The following is a 19,965-nucleotide window of genomic DNA, read 5'->3' on the forward strand; positions in this document are numbered from 1 at the left end:
CTGCATTGAGATACATTCTCAAAGGGGTTCAGAAAATGTCTTTTGAACTAATTTTAAAGAGCATCTTTCACCAAAAATGTATTCCAAAGCCATTTGGTTCTGTAGGTCATGTGCAACAGTGACAGCATTTTGCTGGATGAGCCCCGAGTTTCCAACAGCATTACTAAAAAAAAGTAGGTTATGAGATGTGACAAGAAAGAAAAAATGCATTGTTAGCCAAGATAAAATGTGATACAGAATGAGGTCTGAAAGCAGAAGAAAGCCCTTCCAAAGATGAGAAATTATGGAGTATTTTATTAGGATTTCCAGCTCCCATTGAGGAAAAAAATACAAGAAGTCTCAAAATGACTGTTGATCTCAAAAAAAGTAATGCCAAATTTCCTCAGACTTCACCAAATTCCAAATTTTGAAGCATTATGCCCCCGAAATATTTAACTAAACCTATAACCATCCTTCTGTTTTTTCCAGTACCTCTCTTGCTTTTATATTTTTCTTAATTTCTTCCATCACTTCAGAGAACGTATAAATTGCTTTTAGTAAAATTCAAGAAGATAGGCCAAATATAGGCCAGCAGATGACAGAACAGAATAGCATACACCTTAGATACATTATTTTCTTTAATTTTTTAATTTAAGACCAACTTAGATTTTTGTTCTGTCAATATATGTTTTTATCCTGGGAGTTTGCATGCCCCTCATGGAGTAAAACCTTCCATGAAGGATTTTACACCTCTTTGAAGGGACAGATTTTACATCAACTTCTCTATTTAAAAAAATTATCCAATATTTATTCTCAATGCTCCTCCTTTTGGGAAGCCTTTAATATGAAACCTTGGCCACACCACACTGTTGCTCAGGCTTAACAGATGCCTATAAAATCAAATATCCTACAAAAACTCAACCATTTTGACTCGTAATAAACACTTCTCTAGGAAGAAGAACTGATATATTCTCCACTTACTACCTTGCAGCTGATCTTCCTTTGTGCACTCTGCACTAAATAATAATTGGTTTTTAATCAATTAACAACAAAATAATAGCAAAAATTTGGCTTTGTTTTGGAGTGTTTGCTGTATTAAAGTGCTGAATTTTATTGTACATAAAATGCTGAGTTTAACTGCAAAACTTTTAGTGCGGTTTCTTTAAAAAGTCTGCCTGCAAATGTAGCATGCAAAAGTATTCACTTACTGCCAATTAAGCTTTTATTTAGAAATTTAGGTTAGATGAATAAATGCTGGGATCTGTAAAATGATTCAAACCCCAGCTGTTCACATGAAGCGACAAGTTAGATGTGCAAAGACAGCTCAGCTGGGAAGACGATTTCCAGTCAGCAAGTCAGACAGGTCAGTGTAAGCTATAACTTTACAAGCTACTTCTGGTCCCATGCCAGAAGGAAAATGGACCTGGCTTCTGTAAAACTAAGGAGTTAAAGTATGGCTTTTGTTCAGATCACAAAATCCTCCAGAGGCCTTGATTGCAGAAGTAGAGCTTCAAGATTACTTAGAGATTTCAAGTCACATTAACAAAACTCCATTTTTTAAATCAACCTGGTATTTCTTTTGCAAACAATCCAAGGGTGGCTTTGACTAACATGCCATTTTACTGCAGTGCTGAAATTAAAAGGTGGAAGAGCAGCAGCTGGGCTTAATAAACAGTTAACAGCTTGAGTGATTCCTCTCAGACATGCAGACAGCACACACAACTATTTTAAGTGTCATTCCAAGCGAGGAATCAGAATTAATGCCCAGAACCTAAATCTGTCAATGTATTTCTCCCAGCCACTTACCTCCTGTTCCAAGCCTTGAGGCACTGCTCTGGTACAGTGACACTTGCAAACTGCAGCCCTGCATCCTACTTTACCCACAGACTGGTTGGTGTGTTCATCTTTTCTGTTTTGGCATATCTTTTCTTGCCTAACTCATCCTGAAGCATCCCAAACCAGTATAAGACACAGAGGAGTGGGAAGAGCCTTCAGTTTCTTTGTGGTGCTTTGTACTTTTCAGGAGAGGACTGGGGATCACCAATGCAAGATTACTGCTATTCACCCTTCCCCACTTCCTCTTCTCAGTAAATCCAGGCTGCCATTTAAAGGCTGGGGAGCCTCAGTCTATCATGGAACTGTTCTGTACTGCTAATCACAGTTTATTCTTATAGAAAACAAGGAGAAACACCAGTCAACTCCCTTCTCCTTCCTGCCATTTCTCACTTGTACAGGCCATGCAAATGCTCGAGCTGCTGCAAAATTACAAAGGAAAGGCATGCAGCCAAGGGGAGCTCCTTTCCTGGGCCCTAAAAATGCATCTCTGTCTTCCTTTTGCAGTGTTTCCAGACATAATGCCTGCTGCCCTACTTATCTCAATGTGTGTGCTGCAAGAATACTTCTGTCTCCAGCCTTCCAGCAGTATCTTGAGGAAGTCAGGGAGTCTGAATGATGAATCTTTCAGTGAGTTGCTCTTCCTGCCCCTCCCAGCAAAGGCCATCAAATGTAGCCTTGAACAAGTATCACCAGACAATTAAAAATGTAAAACTGGATATAAAATGCAATCAAATATTAATTCTAAGAATTAGTTTTACACTGGCTTTCCAAAAGTTTTGAAAGGTACTCGTTTGTGCCCACATGGTTTTAAAATGTCATTGAGACAGTCTTTCCTTTTTGGGTTTCGTTTGGCCCTCACCCTTGTGAATAATGTTTTGCTAGTTTATTAAAGGAGACAGCCAGTATTTTTGTGGTGGCAGCTCAGACACCATGAAATGTCTGACTTCCATGCCTTCCTGCATACATGCACTAGATCTCACTGCTATGACTGCCTGCAAAGGTACTGGGGGACTTGCTCCTGGGAATAAATGCAAAGCATTTGCTTAGGCCACATCAGGGGACAGCTCTGATAAAACCAACCATTTGAATATTTGTTCCTTCCCTCCTTGTCTTCTCAAATCAAATCTATCTGAACGCTTGGATGAGCTAGTAATTTTTTAGCTATTTGGCTGAAACACAGTTGTGCATATGAAAAAATGCTGTGAAAAAGCACCTGAGCTTGCAAGATGCTGGGGACACTGGCAATATTCTCACAACCACTTGAGATTTCCAGAAGTTCAGATACACTTTAACACACTGACAGGGCAGAACAGAAGAGACACTGCCTGGGACAGACTCTGAAACTGAACAGACTCAGTCTGGATAAAAGGAGAAAGAGTTAAAAGTTCATTAAAAGAGATGGGAAGCACTGGAAAAGTGAAATAATGTTTAGCATGAGAGATGGGCAAATACTTTGTTCAAATAAAGCTAACTTCTGCCAAAGCATATGGGAAGGTGGGAGAACATGCCCAGGTTTGGTTTAGAAATAATCAAGATGAAAGTTTTAATGAGGTAGACAGGAAAAAACCCAACCCTTTTTCCTCAGATGACTTCTTCCTTATAACAGCTGTTTGACAGCTAAGACTATTTAGGGCAACCTAGATGAGTATATTAAAAATGCTACCCAAGGTCATGAGCATAGAAAGAAGCTGAATAACTGACTACAGACTGATGGCAGGAGAGAAAAGGCCTCTGAAATGTCAAGTCTCACTGTGTTTTTCTCCCTATTTGTCTTAATTCAATGAAACAGTTACTTGGCCTCAACCTGTTCTCCTTGAGCTCTTCTCCCCCAGCCTTTCAGCTCTCACCACCTTCTGCCCAGACATCCACACTCAGCCCAGGCACCAGTGATCTCACATCAGGTAACACTTGCACACCCTCTGTAGCCCTTACAAAGTTTAAACCCCAAGCAGTTTGCCTTCTGCAAGCAGCTGGGCAGCTCAATGACAGGAGTTTATGCCCTGGTGCTTGTTGGGAGGCATGAACTGAGAGATGATCTCCTGCTAAAGCTGGATTAAGAGAGGCTTTGGGGTCGCGTGGGAAACAGAGCAAGCGCCTGGGTTCCCTGTACGTGGCAGTCTTCATACTTTCCCCCCCAATGCTTTTCTGAAAATTACTGGCCCAAATACCAGAATTATATATCCTGCATTTTGGGGTATTCCAGAGCCTTTTTTGATTTATTCCTACTACTGGAAGCAGTGCTATTTTAATGAAAAGAGCCAACATCAAGCTACTGAAGAGAGTTTCAAACACAGGGTATTACAACAAAATACTTCCAGGAACAGACTGACAAGTACAGTTGCATAAAATGGTGAATTAACTCTTCTGTAGCAGCTTTATAGCTGATCAGTAAAAGGAGAGAAAAATCAGTTTTCCTGAGGAGCTGGCACAGAATGTTTAGCTGCTCAAGAGGCTTATTGTAGAAAATATATTTACCAGAGGGAAAATGAAGTCTGGAAGAGAACCAGCTCTGGGCTGAATGAATTTGAAAAGGCTCTTTCATTGCCTATGTAGGTTCAGTGTATACATCAAAATTATTAGAGCTTAATTTTTAGCTTTTATGTCTTAACTGGGAGGAGGACCTGCTGCTAAAAAGAAGCCAACATCATTTTAATGGACTCATTTGTTGAAAGCATGCAATTACAGCTTGACCAAAACGCAGCTTGGGTCACTGCAAGCAGCATACAGACAATTTGACCAAGAACCCTCCTTCAATCCAAGACACACACAGAGAAACATACATACTGCACTGTAAGCCATGGAGCTTTACCTTTCTGGAGCTTAGATGCATTGTCTTGTATCCAGCTGAAAAGATTGGCAAACTCACAGTCACAGACCCAAGGGTTGCCCTCCAAGCGTATTGCCCGCAGGGAGGGAAGCGCTTCTAGGGCTGCCACATTTAGGCTCTGTAAGTTATTGTCATTCAATTCTAACACTTGGAGCTGTTCCAGGTTCTCAAAAGCAGCCTCATCCACATCCACCAGGTTATTGTTTCCAAGGCTCAGTTTTATCAGTTTTTCTGCTGATTTGAATATCCCAGCATCAAGCTGTGTTAAATTATTGTAGCTTAAGTCTAAATACACCAGTTTGGTAGAACTGCTGAAAGTGCCCTCTTCTAAAGAGGTGAGTGAGTTATTCCTGAAGTCCAAATAGACCAGATCTCCATAAAATATAAAGAAATCAGGTGGTATTGCCTGAATGTTGTTATCAGCTATAAGAAGTTTCCGTACATCCAATGGAAATGGATTAGGAACACTTGGGAGTCCTTGATCCCGGCAATCTATGGTGTGGTAGTCCATACAGCTACAGACAGCAGGGCAAAAATGACCCACGGGTAAGAAGAGCAGGCAGGCAAAGACAGAAAAAGGCAGAAGGCAGAAAGGAAAGCATGGCAACATCGTCAAGGATTCGAAAGCTGTGATGAGCACCACTTCTAAGAGAAAGACATTTTGCTCAGCTGAGCAGCAGTGCCTGGTACTTGTGTGTGTGTGATTGTATCCAGGAGATCACATATCATCACAGATCCGATAGCAGCAGTCTTGGGAGGGGGGAGGGCGAGTGACTGAAGGAAAGAGGGAGGGAGGCAACTGTGAGGATTTACACTGTCAGAATATTCTACTGCTGTACAGTGTGATTGGGTAAACGGAGGAGCTTTCAAAGGACTCCCCTGCTTTTGTGAGCTAAAAAAAGCTGAGAGCCTGTTTGCATATTTGCTGTATATTCCAGCAAACGGGAAATCATACCTGATCCTGTGACTCTGACAGCAACAGCTTATGCTTAAAAAAACCCTTCAGGCAATAAACCCCAATGAAATCTATTATTTTGTTTCTTTCCATGTACCTACATCAAGGTGACCAATACTCTCTAGAAATGCAAGTGAGGGTCAGGGAAAGATCCTGGTTGACTGCTAAGGACTGTTTTCTTTCATTTGTAAAAGAGTGCAGAAGAGCAGCAAGGGGGGGAGCCCAAAGACAAGGAACACTGACTGGCCTGGGCTGTTTCAGCTTGCCTGTTCACCTTCTAGAGCAAACACATTAATATTATTTAAATATGACATATCTTTTAATCAAGAAGTATAATCTACTGTAGCAACAAGGAACAGGGGCTCAAAAGTGAGGGTTTTTTTTTCCACCCTGTTTTAATCACCAAAACCACTACTTTCTAATATGGCACCAGTAATGTGTTGGGCCACTTAAAAGTCCAAATTGTGGATCAAATCTTCAGGCAGCTAAAACTGAAGAGATTGTCTTCATTTTCAGAGGGCTGAAATATTTGATAATCAGTCTGCCATGGGACAGCAGAGATGATTTTGCAACAAGGCATCTGTTTTTCTGACACCCCCAAATTCACGCCCAGAAACACAAGTCCTCTGCCAGCTGCAAGCTTAACTCCATCCCTCCCTCTTTATGCCTGTTGTGTAAGCAGACAGAAATGGGACTCTAGAGCTTTGGCCACAGAATGTGCCCTGAGGGAAGATTGTATTTGGGTGGATGTATTCTCCAGATTAGAGCACAAACTCAAAACACCTTTGGAAAGATCGTCCCTAGGTCAAAGAGACTGCCCAGTCATCTTGATCTAAGGTTGTCTTTCATAACTGAATTCAGAGTGTCTTTCATTCAGGACAGGGTACATGAATTTCCTTCTGAAAATCCTCCCAAGATACCTGCACTTAAATACAGAAAGTAGCATCAATCTCGCCTTCAGTGAGTATGTAGAGACACTGACAGGAGGGAAAGGAAGAGGGAACCAGACTGTTCTCAATAGCACCCACTGACAGAAAGAGAGGCCATGGGCACAGATTAAAAACCATCTGAACACAAGAAAACACTTATTTTTTTACTGTGAGGGTGGTCAGACACTGGAACAGATTGCCCAGAAAGGTTGTGGAGTCTCCATCTGCAGAGATATTCAAAAGCCAACTGGAGACAGCATTGAGCAACCTGCTCTGACTCTGCTTGAGCACGGATTGGACTACATGATTTCCAGAGGTCCTTTCCAACCTCAGCAATTCTGTGAATTGCTGTTAGGAAATGGACATGCCAGGAAGGATTATACCTCTCACATTTGGCAATACATTTGTTCCTAATTCATAGGTCTTTTAGCTAAACCACCTTGAGCCAGCCTCTAGATCCCTGCCATAAACACACATCTTGCTCCATTGAACGGCTCTTAAAGCAACACCCAGAAAGAAACAGGCACAGCTGCCTCTATAAATCAGCAAGGCAAAACCCAATTAAATTATTGAGATGATTATTTAAAATATTTACCTTTAAATTACAGAGGAAGTGGAAGTTTGATAAGCAACCTCAGAGTAAGACCAAACATGCAAAATGACTAAGGATTCGATGAATCAGCATTAACAAGTAGCTGCAACTGGTATTTCTCATAGAGAATTGATGCTTTTTAAAATTGATGCTTTGCAAACACCTGCTCCTTCTATAATTTACTGGTTTTATGCCCCTAATTCAGTCAAGGCTTTAGATCCCAGATAAGGGTGTTCCTAACACAGGAGAGCAGAACTGACTCAGTATCCTGTAGTAATGATAACTTTATATAGAGAGATCCAGCTCTCTATTTAGTGAGGTTATTAATACACAGGACTTAAAGGTCCCTGTGGCTCCTCCTTGCAGACCCAACCCTTTTTCTATCAAATGTACCAAATCAGACTGACATTTTCCTTCCAGAGATGCCTCGGTGGTGTTATGCCTGTTTCACAGATGGGAGACTACAGACAATAAGGTACAATCTGTGAAAGATGCGAGAACATGTTAGTGGCAGGGGTGGGAACAGGACTCAGCTTCCTCAAAAATGCCACCAGCCCCTGCTAAAACTATCACTCCTTTCCATAAGAAGCACACCTCCCTTTTGCTCAGCTGATCACAGATATTCTTTATATATACCCCTCTGTAAGGGAAGCACTGTAAGCAACACAATCTTCACAGTTTATTCTGCACACTCATATGCAGTTTGCAATTTCTTCACAGCATCTGTGAAGCTTTCCTGAGATGTTTGTGAAAGGGGTTGGCAGGAAACTAGGGATTACTGTCAGGCTCTGGATATTTTGGGATAGGTATCCCGGAGGTTTGTCAAACATCAGCCCTGCTCCCACACCACCCAGGCAAACAGTCTCACTGCCAACGAGTAGCAGCACTGATCAGCAGCTACAAGAGCAGGCACAGTGCCTGCCATCACAGGCCACCTGCCATGGTCTGACACCTCTCTCTTGCTGTTGTTGGTTTTGCAGAGTTTCTTCGCAACTTGTTTTTCTCTGTATAACATCTCCTGTTTCATTTGGGCTGTTCAGCTTTATTCATTCCTCAGTTACTGCTACACCCCTCACAGCAGAGGTTCTCTTGAATCTTTTTGAACCTTATTTCACTTGCCAGACATTTCAGGCAGTTTCAGAGAGCAAGAAAGAGATTCCACAAAGCTTCCTGTCTAATAAGATATTAAAGCTTTACTTCTTTAATCTTTTATTTGCATCAGTCAGCTACAGAAACCTGTCCTAGTAAGGGGTTTAGCTTGCCATCTGCTAAGTGCACAGCACCCTCTTGTGCCCTGCAGCACAGCGGTCGTTCCACCACCCCTCTGGTCCCTTCCGATAAGGTATCAGCAGGTTTCACCGCACTCCAGCAGTTTACCTGTACCCTCAGCTTCACTTCTTCCTCTTCCAGCAGCCTGTAAAGAAACCCCAACCGCTTCATGCAAGAAAAATACAATCCAGGTGTTCTTAGGTGCTGTTTTCAGAGTACAGCAAGAGAGCAGAGGTGCCACAGACCAAGCCTCAGAGACCTGAGGAGGGAAGCAAAGGCAAAAAGCAAAACAAGCTTCTGATTCCGATTCCTGCAAGTCAGAGGACCCGAACTGCAAACCTTGGGTGCTGCTGCTCCTGCCTTTTGCATTTCATTCTACCAGCACAGCCTCTTGTACCCACCCTTTGGCTATTTTCTTCTCTCCACACAGATGGGGTCCCACAGACCAAATCTCAACTATCAGCTCATTTTTCTATGATCTTGGCTTCCAGGCTCCCCTAAGACAAGAGGAACGGGATGGGTTTAAAAAACCGTTTGTCAAAAAAACAGGGTAACAATTTCATAATCAAAGAACTGTGGAGGAATGTGTCAAATCCTTTTGTAAAGAATATGGAAGCAAGAACAATTTTTCTCCATATCTCCCAGATGTAAGAGTTGAAGCAGCACAACAGTAGGCAACTTTTGGACTAAAACAACAAAGATCTGGCTTTCCATTTCTTTAATTTTCTACTCAAGATAATACTAAGAGTAACCTCTAAAATAAAACAGGGAGTGACAAGCCACCCTGGTTCTGGATCTTTGGTGTGTTTGCAGTTCAATATCAATGCAAGCAGTAGGAAACTAACAGAAAAAAACATTCACTTCCTTGCCTTGTGAAGTAAGAAATAGTTTTGTGGAAAAATGACAGAGGTTTCATCTTTCTCTTAAACTTCTAGCCTTCCCCATAAAAGTGGCCCAAACTTCCCAGTATAATTTGAGTAATGGTAGAAAAAATATCATAGCACAGACACATAGGAAGGATTCAGATCTCAGCCAATAAATCCTTACTTAGAAGAGACTGAAGCTGAAAACTGTTCATCCTCATTCATATTTCTCAACAGCTAATTGAGCTTATTTTTCCATGAAGGAAGTTATTATTCCAAGCTTATGCTTCATTGTGTGAAGGTACATGTCATGTCCAAGGCTGCTGCACCAGGTGCACATGATGATCACAAAGGGCTTTGCTCATCATCATACATTAGCAATGTGTCACCAGAACCAGTGTTCAGATGTGAATGACTAACAGCAAGTTAATCAATTAATCAAACACTGCAATTAAGTGCTAACATCTCTGAACAGAAGCCCCATTTTTATGCAGTTATTTACCATTTTGGCTTTAGTAGTTTTTTTTCTGAGAAATATCCCCTGCTATGACCAGGCATGTTATGAATGCAGACAAGGGGCACCTTTGGACAGTCTTCCCTCTGATCTTACATCTAAGACAGACTTAAAATACCAAAGAGAAAAAGAGGTGCAGAGCACACATTAAGTTACATGCACTGTTCCCACAGGTGCACAAATCCATATTTTACAGATAAATTCTGAACAACTGGCTTGCTGCAAAATAATTACTCCACAAAATGCATTGGTCTCTGCACTAGGACCATATACCACTAAGGAGTACAAAGGGACAACAAACAACAGATTAGGACTTGAGGCAAGACAAGGACCACTGAAATCTTGCACTATGTTCAAATGGAAGTAAACTGACAGAGTAAGGGTGTGCAAATGTATATGAGTCTATATTTGAAGGAATACACACAATTTTTTAAAAATCAGATACAGAAAATACTGAGAGGGCAATCCAGCATAAACAACTGAGTTTGGCCCTTACACTTTATCTGTAGAGCTCTTTCTGTGGACAGATCTGTCAACCTGTTCCATCCTATGTTAAATTAATCAAATTCCCTTTCTAAAGTAAAGAAATATCTAGTTCTTTTACATCCACAGGAAGAACAACAAAACAAATTGCTGATAAAGATCCTTGCACCAATGGGATAAAATCTCCTGATGCAAAAAACTTGGTTTTATCCTTTTAACTAGTAAGTAAATGTTGAAAAGGCCTGTCCACTTTGCTGTATGCAAAAAAACGTCTGCAAGATGGCAAAAACCTCAGTTCCCAATCTCTTGGTATAGCTCAAATACCTGTTCATGGCAGAGGATCCTGGTCACTCACTTGTCTTGACTCTAAAGCAATCTTTCTATCTTTTAAGTTTCTCTGGTTGTACAGAAGTGTCCCTTGGGGAACACCGCACATTTTGACCTAATGCCTTCTGACATTTCACTCGCCTTGTTAACAAGATGAGTGAAATGTCAGGTGGAATTATATCAACCAGCGCAACAATCCTCAAAAGGGAGAGGTTTGGAGCCTTGTAATACCACCTCTGGACTTGCTTTTCAAAAGCATCTTGAGACCCAATGCTAATCACTACAACGACTAGCTTTCATAATTGTGTGAGAAACTACCTCACTGACAACAAACTGGGGGCACTTCTGTGGTACTGGTCATAACCTCCAGAATTTCTGTAGTCACACTTTGGTGCATTAGTAATCACTAGCACAGCTGCTCTCTTTAACACAACTTCTTTCAGCCTACATGCTGATAGTGTAGTGTTATGTAGTAGTTTAAATACTAGAACTTCAGTAGGACCCTTAGCTTTGGGAAGTGGAGGTATCTGAATACTTGCTTGCACAGTTCCATCATCCAGTTGTCTCACACTACTACAGAGCTGTTGTGCAAGGGAAACTCACTGCCCTTGGTCAGGAGGCTGTTTTGTGTATATAATTAATGTTTGGATCAACTCCTCCTTACATCTGCTTGGACAGTCTTCTACAATTGCAGGGGCTTCCTCATTTCAGAGACATTAAAGCTGAGAAACATCACCAGAAGGTAAAATGCTGAATTTCCTCCCTGGTGAATGTTAGTGAAGTTAATGGGCATCAGGGCTGGCAGGATGCAGTGTGTACTTCTCAGTCATCACAATCTCTGTGATGGTTCTACTTTTTTTCTTTAGTAACATAAATCAGTCTCACAAAAATGGAGTAAGTGAAGTCTCTTATTTCAAATTTGAAGGGAAGCCAGAAGAAAAAGTATGTTTGCTTCAGGCTGTTGTAAATTTTTCAAGTTAATGGCACAAAAGATGAAGATGGTAAAAAGTATGTTCACATAGTAACACATGGAATGGACTATACTCTCCATTTTCTCAGGCTGTGCTATAAGCAAAAAGACATTTTTAGGGATCATGGAATGGCTGCAGACCAAAAACAGAGAAGCCAAAAACGTCTGACGAAACACTTCCAAAAAAACCTAAAATTGAAAAATTAACTGCTAATTCCAGTTTGCTTTTTAGAAACTGTTTTCAGTTTTCAACCAAGGATTCGATTTGTTAATTCTTATATTTTCCCTATGATATTCCTCAGTAGGATATAATCTTCTGAGTTTTCCAAAAAGTAATGCCCTATAAAATGGCCAGAAATATCTTATCTAAGCATATAATGAAAGGCTTCAATTTATTTATTGACACACAAATTACTTAGTTCCTTCTGCTGTAGTTAGGCAAACACTTGCTGAAATTACCCATGCAGCTTCTTCTGATACAGATTTCACTTCACAAGCATTTGCTTTTCCTGCAAATAGAAGTCTAGCTTTCAGGTTTAAATTACTTTGTTACATTGCTATTGTTTGGTCCCTAAAAGTGAGACCTTTCTTTTCACTAAAATGACAAAGTCACAATGTTACCCAGATTTTTAGTTTGCTTGTCACTTTTCAGAAAATAAACTATACTGAAATATTGTCACTGATTGCAAGGCTCCTGGGCATCACTCAGTAGAGCAGACACCTTACTGGTCATTTTAAGCAGCACAGTTTGGCTGCAGCCCCTGCCTTGGAACACATCATTACCTTAAGTGACAGAGGGTAAAAGCAGAAGGATGCAGGGTCCCAACTGCTGAGCCAAAAGCAGAGCTCCTTAATTCCTGATGAGCTTTCTGGAAGATTAATTTGCACATGGTTTTACGCAGCATAAATATTCTACGTGTTGATACAGGCCAGGGCAAACTCCCTGGATAAAGCTGTCCATCTAAATACCAGCATTTTGCCTTTACTCACACTTCAATGTAATCTGCTGGGCCTCTGTTTCCCTTTTTTAAAAAGAGGAAGGGATAAAACTGCTCCAAGACTTAGAGGCTATACAGGGTATAAGATATATGATCTAAAGCCATTATTTTAGGAATAATCTTTGCTGTGAAAGATGCTGTATTATCAATAGTGTTTGGAGGCAATTAAAATTGTTAGTATTCTTTGTATGGTACTTGGTGTACAGCTGCCTACACCTCCAAACACATGAATCATGAGCCTCTAATTAAGCTTCCTGCAGTGAAACCAAGAAGATATTAACATTTCAGTAAAGAAAAAACCCTCTTAATTCACTACTTATATTGAATGAAATAATTTCTAGAATAGGGTCAATGTTAGCACTGGAGGGACCATCTCCAGTACTTATTTCTACACCTGAATGCTCAGTGCCTCAGTTTTCCCACTGTTTCATATGGAAATAACAAGAACAACAGGGTGGGGCTTTACAGTGTGATTATATCCACCTCAAAAGCTTTCAACATTTCCCTTTTAAAATAAGTGGGCTTTTAAATATTTATATTTTAACAATGCACTATTGCCTTGATGGCCTGGGGCTACTGAAGTGGTGAACAGGCCTCCAAGAGAGCAAGTATCTCATTCTCCTTTGTTTCCTAGAATTGGTTTATGCAAGACAGGTCTTGCAAATACAGAGCAAAGCATAAAACATTTATTTCTTAATTCAAAGAGGGAATTAATTTACCCCTTAGATAGGAAAACCCTGCCTTTGAACTGCCTTCCCTTCTCTCTGTTGTTACTGACAAGCTAGTATCACAAGAAGTGATCTCATGCAGTGGTTTGAGCAATGCAAAGATAAGGTCTATCTTTGTGAATTCCAGTTTAATCACATTCCTCTAGGTCTACCTTCTACACTCAGTCTGGGACTCCATCCCCTACACATTCTCATTTCATTTCATCCAGACATAAATGATTTATAGTGTAGTTCAGAGAACAATCAAGCTCTGAATCTGATAGCTGTTTCAATTATGATGAACATTCTTTAGATTTGTGTTCTCTGTTGTTCTTGTTTCCCTTGCTATGATACTTAACTTTAATTTTTCAGGAAATCAATTCAATATTGTAAACATTTGGCAAAAATATTTGTAAAGCCAAGCTATTAGTCTAGTATTTCTCCTAGACAAAGCATTAGTAGTTGCAGTTGAGACCCTTCATTAAATTCAGTGGTACAAAAATCATTTTAAGATCATAGACATGATTCAGCTACATGTGTCAGTGGAATAATATGCAAATGTATCAGATTTTGCAAAATAGCACAAACATCCGTGATCCCTCCCTGATTTCAGTGCTTGCTTTCATTTTCATTTGAGATATACTTTGTCCCTTAGTAAATTTCTTCAAATTGCCAGTCAGAAGGTGAGCTGGGGCCACCACAACAGCTGGAATTTTAAACCCAGTATTTCCATTGTTGGAAGATCACTGTACCTTATTTCTCTCACAAAACCCTTTATTGGAAGATGTATTTTCATACCCATTGGTCATGTAAGCCAGGGTGAAGAAATATGCTGCTGCTTACAGATGGGGCAAAAAAAAAAAATTGCAGTCCCAAACCCTAATGGTCTGGAGCACATTTCTGTGCTCAGTTTCTGAACTGGGAGGGGGGAAGTGGTGGAATCCAGCCCTGCTGTGAGTGCATTTTAAAGTACCTGTGAACATACCACTCCCTCTGGTGGCTGCAGAGTATGATGTAGATAGTCTGTTTACTCACATTATTTGGAAGTAAATCCCAGTCACATGAAGTGTTTCAGAGTCAAGAAGGACATCCAGAGAACATCAGCCTGTTCTCATTCCTCCCCCATGTTCCTGACTATCCCTCCCCACAATCAGCCTCCTTTACTGCCATGCCTTTTCTACCTCCCATTTGAAACAACTTTTTCTTTCCACCAACATTTGTTCATCTTTGCACTCTCTTCATGAAGCCACTTACTCTTGGTAACATGCTTTGTATACAGAAAGCAAAAGAAACCACGTTTTCATATGCAATTTCAGCCCTAAAAATCCAAGTCCAAATGAGAATTTTGAAATGGAACTTAATGGGGGTATTTCTCATTTATACATCCATGTGCATTTAATTCATTGTAATGACACCCAGACAACTCCTGCCCAGCCAGCTGACAACCTGGCTGCTGGGACACAGTTTGGCTTCAAGTCATGCAGGGACTCTGCTGGCTTCTGCCCAAGTTCCAAGCAGCTGTGATCTCAGCCATGTTGTCACAATGACAACATTTCTTGGTGCATTTTCTGCACACTAACACTATGTGTATTTAAAATTAGGAGACGGATATTCCTCATGACAGGCATTTGCTTCATCTGTATTAACTCACTGTAAAAGCAGTTAAAATCTTTGAAAGTATTAAGAAACAAACTCATAGAACCATTCTGTAGTAAGTGAGAGACTGAGCACACAGTGTGTGTGTTTTTCCCCCCTTTTGGCTCCATTGCTGTGTTGCTTTCCATATATAACTGTTCCAGTTAAAAGAACACTCCTGACCTAAGAAAACCTACGTCAACCTTATAATTTTTTGTTAAATACACTGTGGTCATCCACAGGTTTAAAAGTAGTAAAGAGTGGGCATTCCATATTTAACTCTGAGTCACTCCATTGTATGTCATGTAGAGACAACTGCTGGCAGACTTTGGGAAGACTTTCTGGATAAAGTACTTGCTGACAGAACTCCCAGCTCCAGTGTGTCCTCAGGATCATGTCACTCCCTACACTCATCTCTTACACCATCTATAACCTGTTGCATTCAGTGAAATCTGTTTTTAGGACTGTGCCCCCAGAGAACTTCACTCTCAGGAGAAAGCTTTATCAAGAAAGCACCAGAGCAGCTCTGCTCCAGGGGTCTTTATAAACAACCAACCTACATAGTCCTCTTGAGAATGGCAGAGCAGACTGTCTACCAAATGTGCCCTACTGCCTTCAAATCAGTGTTTTGCTTCAGGTTCATAACGGTGCTATGCTTAATTTAAAAAGATTAAAAGTCATGGTTTTGTGTTAAACTGCTTAAATTCATCTGCTTCTGTGAGGGTGGTGAGACCCTGGCCCAGGTTGCCCAGCGAAGCTGTGGCTACCCCATCCCTGGCAGTGTTCAAGGGCAGGTTAGATGGGGCTTGGAGTAACCTGGTTTAGTAGGAAGTGTCCCTGCCCATACAGGGACGAGGAGATGATCTTTAAGGTCCCTTCCAACCCAAACCAGTCTGGGATTCTTTGATTTCTAATGAAGAGCCTTAGAGTATGAAAAATAGCATTTTCAATTCCAAAACAATAAAAGCAGGAAATAAAATTACTTCAACATCAAACCACAGACTTCAAAACCTCACATAAAACTACTGTGTAACCTTTTCTACCCTTTCCCTCGTCCAGTTCATCTTAATCAAGTCTTCTCAGGACAGACTGAAATGGCATAATGGAGAAAAGCAGCTTGTACAACAAACAATTGCCCATAACCCTAAAATGAACTATTGCAAGTGTTGATCTTTACTTCTTTTCCCTTAAATACTAGTTTGAGAGTCAACTAATTAAGTCTGGATTTCCTGGCTAGGATGGGACCTCCCTGCTTCCAAGCTGTTCTTTCTCCATCAGCCCAGAGGCACTGGCTCAGTGTGTATCAGATCATAAAATATTTAGGCTCCTTCTATGCCCTGTAGTGTGTTGGTTTGTGAACACTGGTGTACATTGATTTTGGTGAAACTAAGTTCCATCAGCTGAAAATCTAGCCCCATCTCTAAAACTGACTGATAAATATCAGCACTGTTCTAGCTTAAGATCTCCAACTTCAAGTAGTGTTGCAATTTTCTGAAAAAAGACTCTTTCCTAGATCTGACAGCAAGGGTTGCTCACACACCTGTGCACAAAATATTTTAGTAAGGAGGACAGATGGTCAAGGAACAGGATTAGATTTTTAGTTGCCTATCTTAAAATTAGCTGGATAATACGAATTTCAGTTTGTCAAAGCTAACACCAGTCCCTTCCTATAGGACACATTTTACTTCTCAGTTAATTTTTCTTCTGTCTTATATCAGCTGCAAGTCTGACTTGACATCAGAAGTTTTGTCCCTGTCCGTCAGGAAAGGCCACCTGAAACACAGGATGAAAGCAGCATCTTCTGACTCTTACTCCCTGACATCTGCCCAATGAAAAACTTCTGGATTGCCATTTTAAAAGCTAAATAGAAGCTGATATTTTCATCTCTTGCATAAGAAATGCTTTTCCAGAAATTAGAAACTAAAAGCACAGTGGCTCAAGATGAAAAACTATCACAAAGCCACAGCTATTCGGGGCATATGCAAATCAATGAAGAGACAATGGACTTCAACTTGTGAATGAGGGAACGTAAAAGCCATTTTTGAGGGCAAGAGTCTATATTTCTGCAAAAGCCTTCCAATAATCTTGGGCTTCCATGTACTAACCCCATAAGATGGGAACAATCATCCCTATTCTCAGGTTAAAGTCCACTATGTAGACCTGAGTATGTACATGTACAAATGACCTCTCTATACACACATAAAAAGGCCACACAAGTGTCTCATCTCTTGGATGAACTTTCAGATTACCACTGTACTGTCCCACAAGTTGTCAGAGACTGCAGCACAGTGACACGTTCTAATGTCCTGACTTCTGCCTGACTTATTACAGAATTTTCCATGAATGTGCAGCTCCATGTGCTGCTAGAATTTCTTTCCACAGAGTTGTCTCCAGTACAAATGAAAACTTAGCTTACAACATATCCAGTACATCAAGTAAATCCATATTTTCCTTCCCTACTGTTTCACTAAAAATACATTCAAAAAAGTGTAAACTAAGCATTCAATTTGATGACATACTTTTTAACTAACTGATCTGTAACTCAAAAGATGTCTCCTTCTGTTGCCAAATTTCCTGTTTCTGCAACCCTGGGGCAGCTGTGGGCCCTGCAATATTTGGTCAGAAGCATAAAAGCTGTTCACTGCAAGCTTTATTAATTTTCAAGCCATTTCCTGTTTTCCCTTTGCAGCCAAACCCACCCCTTTTGGCAAGTACTGAAATACAAAAACACCCCATTCAGTTTGAGGAACTATTACTTGCAAGAGGAGACCCAGAATGATAACTACAATTTTTCATTACCTGCTTTCAACAAGGCAACTTTGCTTTACTGTGAAATGATCTCTCAGCAAATCATGCTGCCCAGAATTGCCCATCTCCATTTGTTTAATCTTTCATGTAATAGATCGAGTCTCATAAAACTGTATAAGTCACAAGAAGAAAGTGTCTGCCAAACAAAGTCAAGAAGTGGAAATAGAGAGCAAATTCTATTCATAAGTTGCATTTTCCATAACTGATGTTTAGCCAGCTTCTTTTGATATATAACCCAAAACTGTGGAAATTATCTTCTCTCCAGTTTGAGACAAAGCCTCAGTTTGGAGAAGGACCAGCATGCACAGGCTCATACAATTTACAGGAGCTCTGAATGCTTGGCATTACTGAACAGCAGTCCTAGAAGACACAGGTGTCCTCAGAGGGTTTCTAAAACTTGCCAAAAATCAATTATCAATTCTGGTAATACAGCCCTAAAAGTTTACACGTTGATAATAACATGCCTTGTGTTTTAGAGACAGCTGTTGTGAAAGGGGGAATAATTCCTGAGATATTTCAGGAAAACAGTAATTTTGTTGTCATCTGAGATTAAGTACAATTAAGACTCCTGCTACACCTGGAGCTCTGTAAGAACAGTCCCTTTTCTACAGGCCATTTACCCCAAAAGCTGAATCAGCATTGTCCCCAGGGGTCATTGTCTCACTTTGCCCTATGTAGATGTCCTTACCTTCCAGATCATAATATTTACCTGTAGGGAAAGGAAATCTGGAGCTAGGTTTCTCAGGTGTAAATGAATTAAATGTAGCCAGATTATTTCATTCAGTAGAGAAATTTAATCAATTCCAGGATAAGCTGCCAGACAAATTGCCAATTATAAGGTCAAAGGAATACAAGAGAAGTGATCACTACAGCTCTAGAAGAGTGTACTTAGGCAGACTGACAAACCCTAGCAGACAGAAATCATTCATCCCCTGCACAACATCCATCTTTCCAGCAGAGTTAAATGGAAACAGTGGCAAGGCTGCCCTTGCTGATACTGGAACTGCTGTTTGAAGGCCTGGTTCAAGCCAGTTGATGACAACAAGGAGTCTTCCATGGACTTAAGGGCTCCTGGGTTCATATTGCAACACTGAGGGAAGACAGATCATCCCACACAGTGTCTGCCGCTGAGGCATAACACTTTGCAGGATATGGTCACTGTTTTTCTACTCCCCAGATATGTTTCACTCTTTGCTCTCACTGAGCTAGGAACGGCCTAAGCCTATCACAAAGCTGTGCAAGTGACTGAAACAGTCAGATGAAAAGAACAGATTATGAAATGAAAACATGAGGGCTGCTTGTACTCTAGACCCCCTCCACCTCCTCCCTTAAGCCAGAGTGATTAAAAACACAGAGCTGTCTGGCACAAAAAAAAGTGACCCATGCACTCATATCCTGGCAATTTGTGGGAATTGTCATAACACACCCTGAACAAAAAAGACCAAACAACATCTCTGCTTAGACCTAAATTCAATCCACTACAGCATTTGAGCACAAGTCCACTGCCAACAAGCAAAGACACGCACTTCCATATAGATATGTGCTTTTTGTTTTGAAACAGACCACATAATTGCTGCTTTAAAGGCAGATAGATCAGAACCTTAGAATAACTCCTATATTTTCACAAAACTTACTGGCTTAACAGAATTACAATCCAGTGAACTAGAGTTTCATTAAAAAAAATTTGGTACGGTTCAGAGGGAAACTGCTCCCTCATCTCTCCCTGGCTCCATACCCTCTCCCAAAGGTGTATTGGCCCTTCTGAAATAAGTATTTTGATGTTTTAAATCAGAGGGGTAAGCAATGGCTCCCAGCCTTTACCTACTTACTCAGCAACATGCTGTCCTCACTAGAAGGCAAGCTCCTCTTCTGGTTGTGCTAAAGGAACAATTTAATCCCACAATGGCAATTAGTAAGACATTCCAAACTCTTGCACTATCTTGTTTTGCATCTGTAGGCAAATTTATTTTCTTTTGTTGCACTTTGATATTGTGATATAAGCTGATTTGATTAAATTCTTCATAATTTAAGAAATTTATCTAAAGAGTTTTTCTTTGAAGAACAGGCTGGAGCAGGAAAAAAAAAAAGGATGGTACAGGAGGAACTATTCCTTATTTGGAAGAATAAGAAAATGTTAAAAAGTGTTGGAGTAGCCACTGGAACTCTGACATCTCCAATTCTTGAAAGCCCAAGAGATCCAGTTCTATACCCAGAATACAGTACAGTTTAAAGGAAGAAATTACTTAATTCAGCCAATAGCTTATCTTGCCTTA

General features: G+C 40.5%; 1 protein-coding gene across 4 annotated transcripts in view; it reads right to left on the minus strand.

Annotated features, from left to right (window-relative positions):
- Positions 1-5,392, minus strand: part of LRRC38 (leucine rich repeat containing 38) — a 79,970-nt gene extending 74,578 nt beyond the window's left edge. For all 4 annotated transcript variants that reach the window (XR_007891385.1, XR_007891386.1, XM_051637600.1 and 1 more), the window contains exon 1: positions 4,625-5,392. Coding sequence is in view for 2 of the 4 variants with exons in the window: in XM_051637600.1 (XP_051493560.1) it covers positions 4,625-5,252 (628 nt within the window). In the remaining 2 variants the exon portion in view is untranslated. The remainder of the gene's footprint in view (positions 1-4,624) is intronic.
- Between the last annotated feature and the right edge of the window lie 14,573 nt (positions 5,393-19,965).

The sequence above is a fragment of the Apus apus genome, chromosome 20 (genome assembly GCF_020740795.1).
Source record: "Apus apus isolate bApuApu2 chromosome 20, bApuApu2.pri.cur, whole genome shotgun sequence".
Taxonomy (NCBI): Eukaryota; Metazoa; Chordata; class Aves; order Apodiformes; family Apodidae; genus Apus; species Apus apus.